Raw genomic sequence first — 16,213 nt, 5'->3', positions numbered from 1 at the left:
CAGAAGCTTCTATAGAGCAGCACTATGGCTCACGGCTGGGTTCCTTACATAATCCCCGGCATGAGGCCGTCCCTGTCAGACAGAGTTACATCTGCATCCAGGAGCTCAAAGCTTCCGCACTTCGGTACTCATTTAGACACTATGAGCTGTGAATTATATTACAATATATTCTTGTAACAGGCATAAATTACCTATGAAAACCTTTAAGAACTTATAATCTTTGGCAAGTTTATGACTAAATGCTTATGAATATTATTAGCTTTTAAAGTAGAAAACATAATGTGTGCTATGTATGACTAACTACTGATATAATTAACTTTGTTATTATTTTATAGAAATAACTAGTGCTGTCAAATCGATTAATCGCAATTTATTAAATCTAACATAAAAGTTTGTCTATAACATTTTTTCTCCCCCCCGAAAACACCTGATATGCATGAATATAATTTCTACCAAAAGACAAAATGTGACAACACCAAGGTCATTTGATTTGTTTTATGTAAATTGTTTGAGAAGAAAAACATTTTTGTTTTTTTATAGATTCAAAAGAACACATTCGCACCCTTTGGGTTCTTGCTTTCGCCAGTACAATAAAGCTTTAACACTTGTGGAGGAGAAATATGTCTTATTGTAAAGGTATTACCAAAGTGAATGTGTTAAAATACTCGATCTTACTGTAATTACTTCAGTCACCACAGTTCAGAACGTTCCTGGGACAGTGATTGAGATCTTGAAATGATTCCTGGACCAGTATTGAATAGTAAATATAATGTCAGACCTCTAAAGAATATATTACATCATATTCAGGAATCTTCCATTGAAAATGCCACACACACTTGGAAAAGAGCAGTCATTCAAACCCTGTACAAATCTGATCAAATTAAAAATTAAGAATTAAAAAAAATTCTCAAACAAAATACTTCAGTCTTCAAGTACAATAATTTACAGTTTGCAAACAGAAAACAAACAAACTGGAAATTAACAAAAATGGACAATTTACATGTGTTGGGTTTTACCAAGAGCTACGAATCATCAAAAAAACTTCTTAGCTGCTGCTTCCTGTTGACTCCTGAAAGTAGATGAGAGAAACAAAAACAGAGAGAGAGAGAGACGCATTAAGCCAGGGTAGGCGATTTGTTCCAGAAACAATCTTTGTTATACTGGTTGAAAGTCTCTTCACATCCTGATAGCAATCACTAAGTTAAGTAGTCTAAATGTATTTATATGGATATATATTGTCCATGGAAGGCGTAGGACCATAAAATGTTCGTCTAATAATTGCAGCCGGTCCGAATACAATGGTACGTTGTCATATCTGCCTATAAGTGTCAACATATGTATTTTCATACCTCTGCGCATCTGATCGCACAAACATCACACATCATCAGCGTATTTAACTATGCAGAATTAGACAGACGTCAGTCACTGAGCGGCACAAACAAAACAGAAGCCACCTTTTACAGTTCCTTCTGAACCAAAACAACGAGCTTTTGCTGCGTTCACGCCATAACTACTGTAATTTGAAAGAGTTTTGAAGGTTTGCGACTCAAATGTATGCGTTTCAATGTCAACACCATCAACGCCAAAATAAATCTGCAGCAGTCAGGTAGTACAGATCAGAGCTCTTCAAGTTATGTTCATTATTATTAATGTAATGTGCTTTGAGACATGAGGTAGTTTCACACCGTCTCTCGTGAAGCTTTGCTGATTCTGCAGTGTGTGTTCATGTGTTTTGAAAGAGGCGTGGCTTTGGAGACGCTTTAAAAGGAGGATGGGATCTTATACTTTCAAAGCTAATTTGCTATTGCTAACCACTCTGAAAATTACCTCTTTATTTTTGTTCCTTGCATACAAAATCTCAGTCTTTATTAATTTGTCTTGCTTTTTTATTATTTGAACAAGAGAACATTTAATTCGAAGACACCGAGAGAAGATTTCAGAGCTTTAACTACCAAAACATGAGGAAGCCAATGTAAGAAACAGAACTCTTTTACACACCTCTTAAAGAGCTTTGTATGGACACTACAACATAAAGATTCACTCACTTGTACATAACGTAGCCGAAGAAGAGGAGGGACTGAATGACGATGAAGACCACGAAGTGTGTGGTAGAGAGGCAGGAGGGTAAGGAAGGAAGTTCAGGACATTGTACCTTTTCTGCGGGATTCTAGGGAATATGTCCAAAATGTTTTATACATTTGGTAGCTGCATCTTTTTTTGCAATTGTTATAGAATTTTAACATTGCCAATTTAAGACCACAACATCACAACCATTTTCATTTTAGTTAAAGTTTGAGTACATACACACACACAAAAAAAAGTCTATGTAGTTTTCATTTTTTTTTCAGTTTCATTTGTAGTTATTTTAGTACAAGTTAAACCATCAGGTTAAACTAAATAAAAATGAGAATGATGCCTTGCAATTAGTTGAAATAAATAAGTTATTAATAATATTTTATTTCAGTTAAACTTTTTTTTATTCAAGTAACATACTTTTTATGGCTTAGTTGATTAGTTGGTTTTAACCCTGACAAATACTACACCAATAAATCGTACCAAAAACATTTCCATTTATACATTCAGCAGACAGTTTTAGTCAAACTCTGAACAGAAATATGAACTATGACTATGAACAGAAATCCAACAGTGCGCTATTTCTCAGCTAAGCCACACATATGCCATGCTATAAGATATATTTTGTCCATATAAGAAATGCTGCTTTATTGGAAACTCACCACATTTTTCTGAATGATGTGTTCGATGTTCCTCTTGACGACATGCAAATGCTCCTTGATGTCATTGAAGTGCTGGATTGTCTCGTATGATCCAAGTCCGCCTGCGTTACCCTGCTGTTGACCCACTGCCAACTGTTTCAGTGAGCCTGACAACGAGTCCCTACAAACCACAACATTAGTGCAATGCTTCATTTGCCCTCAAGTTTTGAAAAACATTCATGAATCTGATAAGGATCAAGTCAGACACAATATGAAACACTTAATTATTCAAGAAAAGTTGAATATTTTTAAAGATTTTTCATGCCAGATGGTTCAACATTAAGGCTTTAAAAAGAAGGCTAACTCATTTTCTGCCTGTTTACATACAAGGAAACAGTATGTCATACAAGAGGATCGTATCAAACAATCAATTCCTCTGAGACACAGTGTCACAAGACTTAATCTGAGTTTTAAATGCATAAAACAGCTTTAAGCTTTGAATATCTGATCTGATTCTTAAAACAAAGCTCATGTTTTCTGGATTTCATGACATTATTGCTCCATTGTAGACATGAGCATGCAAAAAGATGATTTGCACTTCCTGTCTTCACTCAAAGTATTACAATAAATTTGCAGCATTTAATGCACCAATCATTAAAGCTAATAGACTTGATTATGATGATTATACTTATTGCTATATAAAGACAAACAACATTCTGAAATTTGAATGCGTTTCAATAGAGGATTCTTTTTTCTGGCGCACATGTAGAGAAATATTATATATACACACACACACACACACATACAATATAATATATATATATATATATATATATATATATATATATATATATATATATATATATATATATATATATATATATATATATATATATACACATACACATATATATTATTTCCATACGACTTTTAAGATTGATCACATTTCAATATCTTTTCCAGGCATGGAAAATACGATTTTAATAAATTCCCAGATATTTCCAAGTTTTACATGACCATAGGACAAATATCCACCAACAAAACTAACCTTTGAAATAAAATAAAAATACAATTATTTGTACCTGATTTATATTTCCAAATTTAAAAACTGTAGACATGCAACAAAGGACTGTCAAATACGGATCTCCTGAACTCCCTCATGTCTCAACGAGCAACAAACCAAACTCTTCAGCTCTGGCTGGTATAAAAGTTGAGCAGTTCTCTCACCTCTAGTGGTATCTCAGGAGCACTGCATGCAAAAAACGCTGGTGAAAAATCCCTGATTACACTGGCAAATGACTTCTGCGCCCAAGGACTTCGGCCAAGAAAATCTTAATATTACAGTGAATTGTCCCAATCTAATCTTTTAAGCCTCATCTTAACTCTCCCAAAAGGCCATTTATCCTTCAGCCTCATAGAAAAAATGAAATTACCATGGAGCGCAAGCAGGAATGATTGCTAAATTAATCTTCCTAAAAAACATGGTCCTTTTCTTAAACATATTTCAGATGATTAAGAAATACCCATTCGGGCCATGCCACAGCTTTCCTCGGGGGGACACTTTCATTCAGCTATAAATAGTCATTAAAGATGTAGCACAGATGTAGATAAATATATAAGAAAGATGATGCATTGGATGATAAACAAATAAACAATGTAGAAATACTTCAGTACTGTATGATTAAAGAGAAAACCCTAAGGAAATTAAAGATCTGTTTTGTTTCTTATAACGTTCTGGGAAAAAAAGGGAATTAAATTAAATTTAAGATGAAATTTTTATATAAAATTCTTATAATATATAGTGAAATGTGTAATCAAAACAAGGTCAAACCACATTAAAAAAAGAGCAGCGTATGGTTTAACCTTTTAATCAGGAACACATCTTCTAGTTTAACATAATTTTTTTTACTGATCACGTATTATCCTGTGCCTGAACCCCATTTCTTTGGATATCGTCTTCAAAATTCTAAGATGATTAAAAGGATAAAAAAAAAACACAAATAAATATATGAGGGGATGGGCAAAATGAAAACGTTTGGTAAGTCATAAGTACAGACTCCTTGGGGAATTACAAAGACAAGAAAGCAATCAGAAGCAGACCATGTATTCGCTGGTGTATGATGGACATATTTAAAGATTCGCATATAATCCATCAAACAGAGGCCCATAAGGAGCCTAAACGAAATCAAATTTGTTTCTTAAGGGGGGGGGAGACATAAATCTCCCTTGAGGCAAAAAGTGAACATTTAGAATCTCCCAGTAATCTTTATCCACTTCAAATGACCTATATGTCAGAGGAAACCATTTTTTGAGTAATATGAAATTATGAGAAAAAAAAGAAAAGGTCAAAATCTTAATATGTGCATAATCTATAAAATGAATTCGATCAACTGAGTATTTTTTTTGTTGCGGACCAAATGCTGTTTAAATGCGCGCCAATAGGATTAGCCTAAATGAACAATCGACACAGATTACTGATCTTTTCAACGTCTTTCCGAAAACAGGATGACAATGTGGCCTCAATGCTGCCCTTTTGATGAAGACTGCTATGTCTTTGCTAGAAGCAATATTTACATATGCACTAAATAGCGAACGAATACCTTTTTATAAACGCTGCATGCCTTGAAAAATGACAGATTCGTTCAAACGCCATCTTGTTGACAGAAAAGATGGTGTAAAATATTCAAGATTGTGCAGATAAGGAAAAGATAATAAAGTAACTTTGTTGTAGTACAATTCTGTTTTAATAAAAGTACATGATGTAATTGGGTTATTAAGAAAATCGTAATCTAAATGCATCCGTAACAAACAAATCTCTTGGCTAAATCCCAAACAACAAAACCACCGGTAAGTGTTGTGCTAAAAGTCGGTTTAACAATCATTATAGTTTGGTCACATCCGAGTTAAAGAGTTGTAAAAACAGTCTTTTGAGGGCTAATCCTCTACTTGCACGGCTAAAGAGTTTTAAATGCTGTATTTTGGCATCTAATCCTAAAGCCTTATTGTTCGATTTTGTCTTTGTGCTTTAATCCTTGTTCGTCCACACCTCGCTTAAAAAACACCTGGAAGAAAACAAACAACTGTCCGCTAACAAAACAAAAAAACAGTGCTGACATTACAGAGGTCAAACCAGAATAACAAACAAATGTATTTAATCTGGATTAAAGGACGAACATCTTTAGATCTTTACGTAAAGACACAACAAACAAAAGTTAACAGATGAAACCTAATTTGATGCGTTGTTCAGTTTTTTGCAAAGGCATGTAATGCGCTAAGGCCTCTAAGTAGTTGTTTTACTCAGAGATTGTATGCGATTTAACACTTCATTGGCTAGGGATTTTTGGCTAGGGAGCATACCGTATTTTCCAGAATATAAATCACATCTTTTTTAAAATCTGAAACGTGCTGCGACTTGTATTTCCAGAAGCGGTTTACCTCATGCAATAACATCAAGCAAACAAAACAAAATTTGCATTTGTGTTTGCAAGTTTATTTGTGTAGCAGCCGCTGGTTTTAGCTTCACTTTAAATAAATTCATTTATAACAAATGTTGTTTATAATGAATGCCACTATAAATTGTTTGTTTTGTACTTATTTTCATTCCTGCTCTGTTCTAAAAATCGTTAAATTTAAAGGATTTGTTGTGAAGTAAGGGGAACTAAAATAGATGTTTATAATATTTGTAAATGTTTGGTTTTATTTACGAGTATTATTTCTGAAACATATCTTTTTTTCTCTCTCTCTCAAAATGCAATTTCGACCCAGTGCAACTTATAGTCTAGTGTGACTTATAATACAGTAATATTCCAGTCAGGTTTTGTGACAGGAGAACAATATTTTTCTTGGCGACTTACCTTACTTCATTAAGGTTTCTCAAAACCTCATGTTGTGTATTAATAATGGTGTCCATTTCATGAGTGGGAGCCTAAAAGCAAGTAAACTATAAGTTAGGCTCAAATACATAAATTCGATTAATCACTGTAAGAATGTATATCAACAATATAATTTTGGTGCTTTACAAACTGAACAATTTAAAGTCTCTATTACATCTCATGAAGGATTTTGACTGGATCTGAGATGACACCATGGCATTCAATATAAAAATCTGGTCAACGTAAGAGTGTCCAGTGCTGTTAAATGCATTTGTCATGTCCTACCTGTCCTGACTGTGCTTGTGGTGCGCGTTTGGAGATCTCCTCTGTGATGACTGACACATAACGGCGTTGTTCATCCAGAATCATGGCCAGCTGCCTGTTCAACTGCTTGATTTCCAGGTGGATTCGATTCTGCCCCTCAAACACCTGACGGATTTCCCGGTCGTTAACGCTTTCAAACAGGTCCTCAACTGCCAGAAGAGAAACACTGAACAGATGTTTTTCTACAAATATGGATTTTCATTTTTCAACAAGGCATTTAAAATGAATCAGAAACAGAATCTGTTGTAAATACATCTGTGAATAAACACAGAGAATGCATGGTTTAGGGAAAAATGTTGCGCCTAAAATGCCCTTAAAGATGGTTAAAATAAAAATCTAGATAGAAAAAAAAAACAATAATAATAATATTAATAATTATTATATAAAATAATATAATTTTCTATAAAATATAATATTTTTTAAAAATAAATAAAAGCAACCAAATCGAACTTGTCCAATCAGATCTATATGGAAGCTTGTTTCCGCAATGCAATTAAAATAATTAAGGTAATTGCGACTTTTTATCTCAACATTCTGACTTTTTTTCCTCGCAATTGCGGGTTTATACCTCACAATTTGGACTTTAGAACTTGCAATTGAGAGTTCATATCTCAATGAAGCAATTATTGCTTTTTCCTCACAATTCTGACTTTTTTTCCTCGCAATTGCGACTATTTTTCTCAGAATTGCGAGGTTATATTTTGCAATTCTGACTTTTTTCTCAGAATTGAATTATAAACTCGCAATAGCGAGTTGTAAAGTCAGAATTGAGAGAACTGACAATTGAGAATTTATATCTCAAAATTCTAGGGGTGTAACAATATACCGTGTCAAAATATATTGCAATATAAAAATGCAACAACATGTATCGTGTATAGTTCACCCAAAATAAAAATTACTGTATGAGAAAAAATTCAAGTTTTCAGAGTTTTAGTGTCAGTACTACATTAAACTACTATATATAATGTATAATAATGCAATGTGGGAATATTTGTAGGTCCTGATAATGCCAAATATCTTATGCTACCAGTAAAAAGTGGCCTACATAATTTTAAATGTATCTAGTTAGCGACAGAGTGCAAGCACATTCATCTAAAATAATCCTGTATTTTCAGCTTCAGAATCATGAATATTTTTATTCTTGTGTCACTATTGTCCCATGCATTGGGTTACCAGCACCAATATATTCTGAATATTTTCTTAGAATTGAGAGATATAAACTCAAATTGTGATAAGTCAAAATTGTGACAAAAAAAAAAAAAGTCACAGACACATTTTATATTTTTTACTCCATGACGGAAACAAGCTTCCATAGATCAGTAAGATCAGTGAATTGGGAATGGATGCATTTTACCATTCAAGATTTCTGTGTTTTTATGCGAGTTTCTCTTAATGTTTCCAGGCCATTTCTATTGACTATAAACATGATGAAAACTCAAAGCTGAATGTGAATCTGAGGGTCAAAACTTCAGACAGAATGAGAGCAACTCACTGGGCTGCCCCTGGACATCAGGGTGCTCTTTCTGAAACTCCTCTTTCCTTTTGTCCAGCTCTTGTTGGAAATTCTCAAATTCCTCCTGGTACTTGTCCTTCTCCTCTTTGGGAATCTCTTTTTCTGGGAGAGGCTTTATAGAAAGACAAAACACACATTCAAACACAATCACGCACATAGACACACTTACGCATACTCCAATTATAATGAACAAGAGGAATGGAGTAAGAGGTAGACACTTATGAAATAAGTATGGCCGATTCTTCGTACTTATTCATACTTAAATGTGTGTATGCGAATGTGTGGCGAGGAAAATGCGTACCAGATTCTGCCCAGGCTCTGCAAGTCTGAACAGCAAAAATGACAGCACATCATGGTCATCTGTTGAAAGAAATTTAGACACATTTTTAAAGCTGCAGAGTGTAATTTCAGTGCCACTAGCAACACTAAACACGTTTCGAAGTTTTAAACCTCCTCTTCCACAGAACCTGCTATAGAAATGGATACAAACCGTTCATTAGATTACTTTCATATAACTTAATGTTTGAATGCCAGCCATTAATCTTTGTTGGTTCAATTTTGATCCAGTTGGAGGGTAACAGACAACATTAGACCTTCAACCGGAAGAGAGAAAACTCTGGATTTGGATAAGTAAAAATACCAGCAAGTCCTCCGGTGGCTGCAGAGATCCCAAAATAACCAGACTCAGGAATGACCATGTTTTCAACTTTGGTGCAGAACTCATAATCGTCTTTATCAGGAGTGAAGCCATTATTGATGAAAACCTGAAACAATTGAGAATATATTCAGATGTTATTATAGCTGGGAAACTTCATATTTTCATTTCAATTTAGGTAACTTGCTCCTTTTTTTAACGATATCATATTGAGATGAATAGATTGAATAGTCAAACAATTTACCTGAACACATCCAACAAACTACTATAGTATTGCCAGTTGTACATGGATCTATTGTTGTGATGTATATTTGCAATGCAAGATTCACCGAAATACACATTTAATCATAAAAGCTATTGTTAAATTATCAGGGTCAAAAGGTTTAATTATAGTCAGTTCTTTAGTATTAATCTTGAAACCTATTATAAGTTGATGATATAAACTTGACCTACCGATAAAGTTTGCTTGTAGTAGATGATTTTGGCACGTACAGGGTAAGGTTTGTTTCTGAAGTCTCTAAGACATGTACCCAGAGCCTGCGTTGAGCCATCACTGGAGGAAAAATATTGTTTATCAAATACATACATATATAAACACGACGACAACAGGTTTCCTTTCCATGTCAACAAGTTTGGCCGAGGTTTCTCTTTAAAATGTCATGAAATATTGAACTGATGATGTGAAGGCTTATGTGTTAGCGCAGTCTAGCTAGTACATATGCGGCTCACAGATCTAATTTAATGCTTTCACTGTTACTGCACTCCGATTAAGACAGACAGAGGATTAGACTCTCTCTCTCATAAATAATCATATTTCCTAATCTCCTTTGAGTTGTAAAAATGAGAGCGCTGATGTCAGCAAGGAGGATATGTTTACTTACTTTTGATGGTCATAAACAAGTTTGCCATTGTTTCCCACCACCAGGACAGCAGGGTTGTTTTTCTACAATAGCAAGGTCACAGAAGACAGGGAGACATAATCCTTATTTAGTTCAGAGGAGACACAAAGCAAGTCTACTGAGGTGCTTTGGTGTTTGTTGCTGAGGCAAAAGCTAAGCACATTACCATAATCCTTTGATAATATATATATTTACCTCTACCTTAAGATGTTTTGACTGAAAAATGCACATCGGTACAAAAAACACATTGTTGGTGCATTTTACTGACACAAACAAGTGTTAAAATAGTCATTTTTCAATAATCTACTAATTATAATAAATTACAGTGCAGCCAAATAATTGAAAACAAATTTATTACACAACATGCTGATTTAGCAAATACTAATATTTGCCAAGAAAAACCCTAATATTAAGATTTTAAAAGCTTTACATACATATACAGTTTTTGAAAGAAGTCTCTTATGCTCATCAAGCCTGCAGTAAAAAAAAAAAACAAAAAAACAGTAATATTATGAAATAATATTTCATTGAAGGATCATAAGACACCAAAGACTGGAGTACTTGCTGATGAAAATTCAGCTTTGCATCACAAAAATAAATTACATTTTAAAATATATTAAAAAAAGAGAACCATTATTTTAAATTGTAATAATATTTCATAATATTTTTTTTTTTAACTGCAGGCTTGATGAGCATAAGAGACTTCTTTCAAAAACATTAAAAATAGTAATGTTTCCAAACTTTTGACTGGTACTGTACATTATATATACATTTTATTTTTATTATGTGTGTGTGTTACATAAAAAATATGTTTTAAATAATAACTTCACAAACACATTTAAAAATAAAATTTGAATTAAAATGCAATTATTAAAATTATACTCATGTGCAATCACCTTCCCATCATTATCAAAAGAGTCAAAGAATATTCCCACGCCGTTCCACTGATCAGCAGCCCCGTACACAGGACCATCCAGACCTTGACCAGCCGTGAACCATATGGCCTACACACACACACACACACACACACACACACACACACACACACACACACACACACACACACACACACACACACACACACACACACACACACACAAGTGAGCATGGGTAATTTGGTAAGTGGTGCTTGAGATCAGTGTGGTCTGCTCCACTGGACTGTGGGACAATTCAATGAAAGCACATGTTACTCGTACAACACTACATTCTAATTACTCACTCAATACTGCGAATGTTGAACAAAGTTCATGAATTATCAAGGATGACCTATGGATGCCTTTTCTGATAAAATGATTTATTCTGTGCAAAAAGAAGTACCTGCGATAAGACGAAAAAAACTGAACCTCATGACTGCTAACAAATAAAGTAAATCATATATCGTTTAAGTCAAGTCTGTAGCACCAGTAATGCAGCTGCACAAAGTAAGCTCATATATGACCAGGGTGGAGAGGAAGTGAAATGTGTGACATGAAAAAAAAAAAAAAAATTATTTTAAAGTATAATAAGCACAAAATACTAAACATGGTGAATCTATGTGGAATTTTATGGCTTGTTAAAAGCAATAATAGTAACATAAAACTAGATTTTTACATCTTATGAAGAAAATGCAACTATTGTTTGCCCATGCAAACCTGCCGCCACAATGCTAGGGTGTTCTGGGTGGTTGCCCGGGTGTGACTATGCAGGTGTTCTGAGTGGCTGTTAGTGAATTTCTATACGGTTGCAGGGCCAAAGCAAAAAACGTCCTGCCACCAAGTCTCTATGATCTTCTGATCTCTAGATATGACTTCACAGGAAGTACCCACACTGCTGTTTTAGTGACTCTGATGACGGTGCAAACAGGGTCTTTTACACATCAGTTAGTAAAGTCCACCACAAGTTTTGAATGACATTGTTTAAATTACCAAAAAGCAGGATTGATTTTAAAAAATATTAGCAAGTGCAGTCAACATATAATTTTATAAGTATATTTCTTGCAATTCTGACTTTCTTTCTCACAACTGCCACTTTCTTTCTCACAACTGCGACTATTTCTCACAACTGCCACTTTATTTCTCACAACTGCCACTTTATTTCTCACAACTGCAAAAATTGTGAAAATTGCAACTTTGAGAAAAAAGTCAGAATTACGACTTTCTCAGAAATGCAACGTTATTAGTCCCAATTGCAAGAAATTGCAAGTTTATAAGTCTGAATTGTGAGAAATAAACTTACAATTCACAGAAAGAAATACAAAATTGAGACAAACTTGCAATTGCAAGAAAAGTCAGAATTACAACTATTTCTCACAACTGAGACTTTATTTCGCAACCATTTTTCTCACAATTGCGACTATTTCACAATTTCTTTTCCCAAAACTCTATTTTGCAAATTTTTTTGTGACATTTTTTCTCACAATTGCGATTTTCTTACAGTTGCGAGTCTAAATTGTGAGACAAACTATGAAAAAAATCTGAATTGCGAGACACTAGCAATTGCGAGGAAAGAGTCAGAATTTCTCACAATTGCGACCATTTCTCACAACTCTGAGAAATTGGAAGTTTATAAGTCAGAATTGCGGTATATAAATTTACAATTGCAAGAAAAAAGTCCGAATTGAGAGATCGTCACAATTACCTTTTTTATTTTTTATTCTGTGGCGAAAACAAGCTTCCATATAAAAGTTGTTAAAAAAAGTAATATTTTACAAAATGACTGTTTTGTTTTTTTAAATCAAATAAATGCAGCCATCGTGAGCATATTAGATTTCTTTTAAAAACATTTCAAAAATCTTACTGACTCAACACTTTTGAATAGTAATGTACATCCAAAGTAATTTCTAGTACACTACTTGCAGAACTCCACAAGGTTCACCCAGATCTGGAATTCAACCCATGGCACTTGCTCAAAGCTTTCATGTCCCTAAAATGGGTCTAAATGACCCTCCACAGTCAAAACGATAACAATGTGTGTTTGTGCTTCTGTATGTTTACAAATGCCCATTGCCAAAAATGTAGAAATGAGGCTCACATACACAATATAATAATGATTATTTTCCCCCCTCTTACCAATCCATCTGCTCCCATTCGTCCCCGTCCGGACACACGGAATGCCACCTCAGCTTCCCAGTGTTCAAAACTTACAGGGGATTTTGTCCATACCCCACCCTTCTGGCTCCGCAGAGAGGGGGTGATTCGAATCTGATCCGCACCAGGAATGGCGTCTGGAAAGAAGATGGACATTTGAAAATGAATGAACTTATAATTAGTTATACTAACTACAAGTAACTTTGCAAGTTACAAGTAACTTAACTCTCATTAGAGTAGACTGTTAGGTTAGCGTTAGGTGTTATGGTTCAGGTATGTAGAATAAGCTGACATGTAGTTGCAAAGATACTTTTAGTCAGTAGAATGTCTGTTGGGGAGCATCAAAATAAAGTGTTAGCAGATATTAAGCAGACGGTCTACTAATAACATTGACATGTAGGTTAGTAGTTAGTAGAATGTCTAAAGAAGACCATCGGAATAAAGTGTAACCATAAAACTATAAAAATCACTGCGCAGTTAGCTAAACCCATCAGAATATCTTATTTAAGAGAACATAAAAAGTTTTATTTGGCAATTTGAGACAACAAAAGATTTATGTTACATAATTTCATCATTATCACACGCCCATTTTGTAATATCTGGCACACTACCAAGTATACGAGTCGAACTTCCCTGACAGCATACTTCTATGTTGACATAGGCTAAATTTATTTAAACAGAACTTATGACAGAAACATCAATATTAAATTCGAGGACCAAGTAAACAGCCCTAATTGTCCCTGCCGGCTAATATGTGGTGGGGTATTTGAAAGATTTGGGAACTGTTGTAACACAGAACTTTGCTCTTCCCAAATGCCGAGACAGATTTGTTTAACCCTTTAGGAAAACTAGTGCCATGTCAGCTGTTAAATTGTTTTTTAACAATGTAACCACGATTATGCATCAAAAATGATTAGGCTATGTGAATTTGATAACTAATCACAATCACACTTTTATTAACACATAGAGTATCTGATTTAATCATAGGACAAAAGCAACTAACAAAGCACCAAACATATCAGAACAGAAGTAGAGCATTGATTTTAAAATGCCGCCATATTTTAACTTTAAGATGTGTTACACATATCATAATATGCATTATTACAACAAGAAACCCCTCATGCACAAGCAATGAAATCCAAAATCATTCATTCAAAAATGCAATACTTGCACCACTCAGGTTCAGTTCACTTTAAATTAATGCAACCTCGCATAAACTTCACGGGCCATTTAAACTACATGTAAGTACATGTACTAAACATGCTGACAGATGACAGACAGAGATACAGATGGATGAGAGAGATCAGATAGACACCCATCAATAAACTTACTCCCAGTATGAATCCAGAATGGGATTCTTCCATCACTCTGTGTCAGATGTGGCCCTTTGAAACTGTATTTATACTCAAAACGCCGGTGCGGCAAGTCCCCGGCAGCGTTGTCGGCGAAAACGTGCGGAAATATTAAAGAAATTAGTAATAAATAGGCATAAGCTGCCAGGAACTTAGCTATGGGCACCGCCATGTTTGAGTCTGAATGCTGACGTAGCGCAGAGAGGGGCGGGAGAACTGGAAATGCTGAAGGGCCAACAGGGCGCTCTCGCATTGGCTGAAGGGCCAACAGGGCGCTCTCTCATTGGCTGACACGCTAGATTGACACACGGGGAATTATTAGGCGAACCGCCTTGAGCTACGTTTTAAGGCACCGTAGCACTGATGACTTCGTAGCCTACTAAACTTGTCATAGGCATAGCATACAAAAACGTTACCACAGTAACAGAAATCTTCGCCAAAAAGATTTTAAGAGTTTATTTTGCCTCTGTAAATTTATAATGAATTAACATGAGAGCTTTTTCAGACCTTTTATTAAATGATAATAGATTTACACACACACATACACGCACGCACACACACACGTATGTGTGTAGCCTACTTATTGTAAAACATAATATATAATAGCCTGTTGTATACTGTATACACACACACATATTATAATTTTATATATAGATATACATAATAGCCAGGCCTATAATACTGATTATATTTAGCCTATATTTCATACTTAGTCAATAGTAAGTATACATATAGCCTACAGCTACAGACTCACACTTTTCTCTCACACACGTTATGTAGGCTATAGATATACATATACTGATTATATATTTAATATTCTTAGTCTATAGTCAACAGTAGGCTACAGTATATTTATATTTAATTTATACACACATATAAATTAAATATGTATAGAATGCACAAGCAATGAAATCCAAAATCATTCATTCAAAAATGCAATACTTGTACCACTCAGGTTCAGGTTATTCTTAAAAATAAAAATCTGCCTGCCTCTATGGGAATTTAACATAGGGGTGTACTCACTTATGCACCATGTATTTTAAGGAAGAACATTTATTTATTTACGATACATTATTCATTCACAAAGAAAATTGGTGTCCTTAAAGGTTGGATTTTTCCTAATTTTTTAAATTAAGGCATTAAGTTCAATTTCCAAAATATGATTTTTTATTCCTCTTTTTAGTCAACTTTAGCATGGGTGTATTCACTTATGCATTGCACTGTATATATATATATATATTTAGCACACCAGGGTGACTAAAATAGTGGTCTTAATACATGATGTTGAGGAGGAAAGTTCGAGTGGCCAAAGACTCACAAATGGAGAATTGCAGAGATTAGTTGAGTCTTCGGGTCAGGAAGCACAAAAAAAAAAAACCCAAAAAAACATTCCAAATATTTCAAACAACCCCTATATCACCACAAGTTGTTTGGGAGGGTTTCAAGAAAAATCCTCCTCGCTCATCCAAAAAACAAACTCCAGCAAATTCAGTTGCAAACACGACTGGAACTTCAAACGGGACGGAACATATGGTCAGATGAAACTAAAAAGAGTTTTTTGGCACCAAACCCACCAGATTGGTTTGGTACAACAGGTCTAAAACGTACGGCTTCTGCTAGAAATTTTAAAATGGGCCGTGGTTGGATCTTTCCTCAGAAGAACGATCCAAAACAAACATAACAATCAACACAAAAATGTGTCACTGCGTACAAAATGAATCTTCTGCCATGACCGTCCCAGTCCCCTAAACTGAACCTTATAGAAAACGAGTGGGGTGAACTGAAGAGAAGCAGCACAACAAGGACAGGTCTCTGATCT

General features: G+C 34.6%; 1 protein-coding gene across 1 annotated transcript; it reads right to left on the bottom strand.

Annotated features, from left to right (window-relative positions):
• Positions 1-356: 356 nt before the first annotated feature.
• lman1 (lectin, mannose-binding, 1) lies at positions 357-14,592 on the bottom strand. Its single transcript, XM_081390069.1, has 13 exons — positions 14,374-14,592; positions 13,025-13,179; positions 10,874-10,981; positions 9,960-10,021; positions 9,532-9,631; positions 9,064-9,187; positions 8,725-8,783; positions 8,403-8,535; positions 6,872-7,059; positions 6,569-6,639; positions 2,736-2,895; positions 2,046-2,167; positions 357-1,069 (listed from the first exon to the last, which is right to left on the bottom strand). Exons 1-13 carry the CDS (start codon positions 14,564-14,566, stop codon positions 1,033-1,035), a joined length of 1,512 nt encoding a protein of 503 aa, XP_081246195.1. The 5' UTR covers positions 14,567-14,592; the 3' UTR covers positions 357-1,032.
• Between the last annotated feature and the right edge of the window lie 1,621 nt (positions 14,593-16,213).

This window comes from Scardinius erythrophthalmus, assembly GCF_964197995.2.
Source record: "Scardinius erythrophthalmus genome assembly, chromosome: 17".
Classification (NCBI taxonomy): domain Eukaryota; kingdom Metazoa; phylum Chordata; class Actinopteri; order Cypriniformes; family Leuciscidae; genus Scardinius; species Scardinius erythrophthalmus.
Note: the sequence above shows the minus strand (reverse complement) of the source record. Positions and strands in the feature narration are given on the sequence as shown.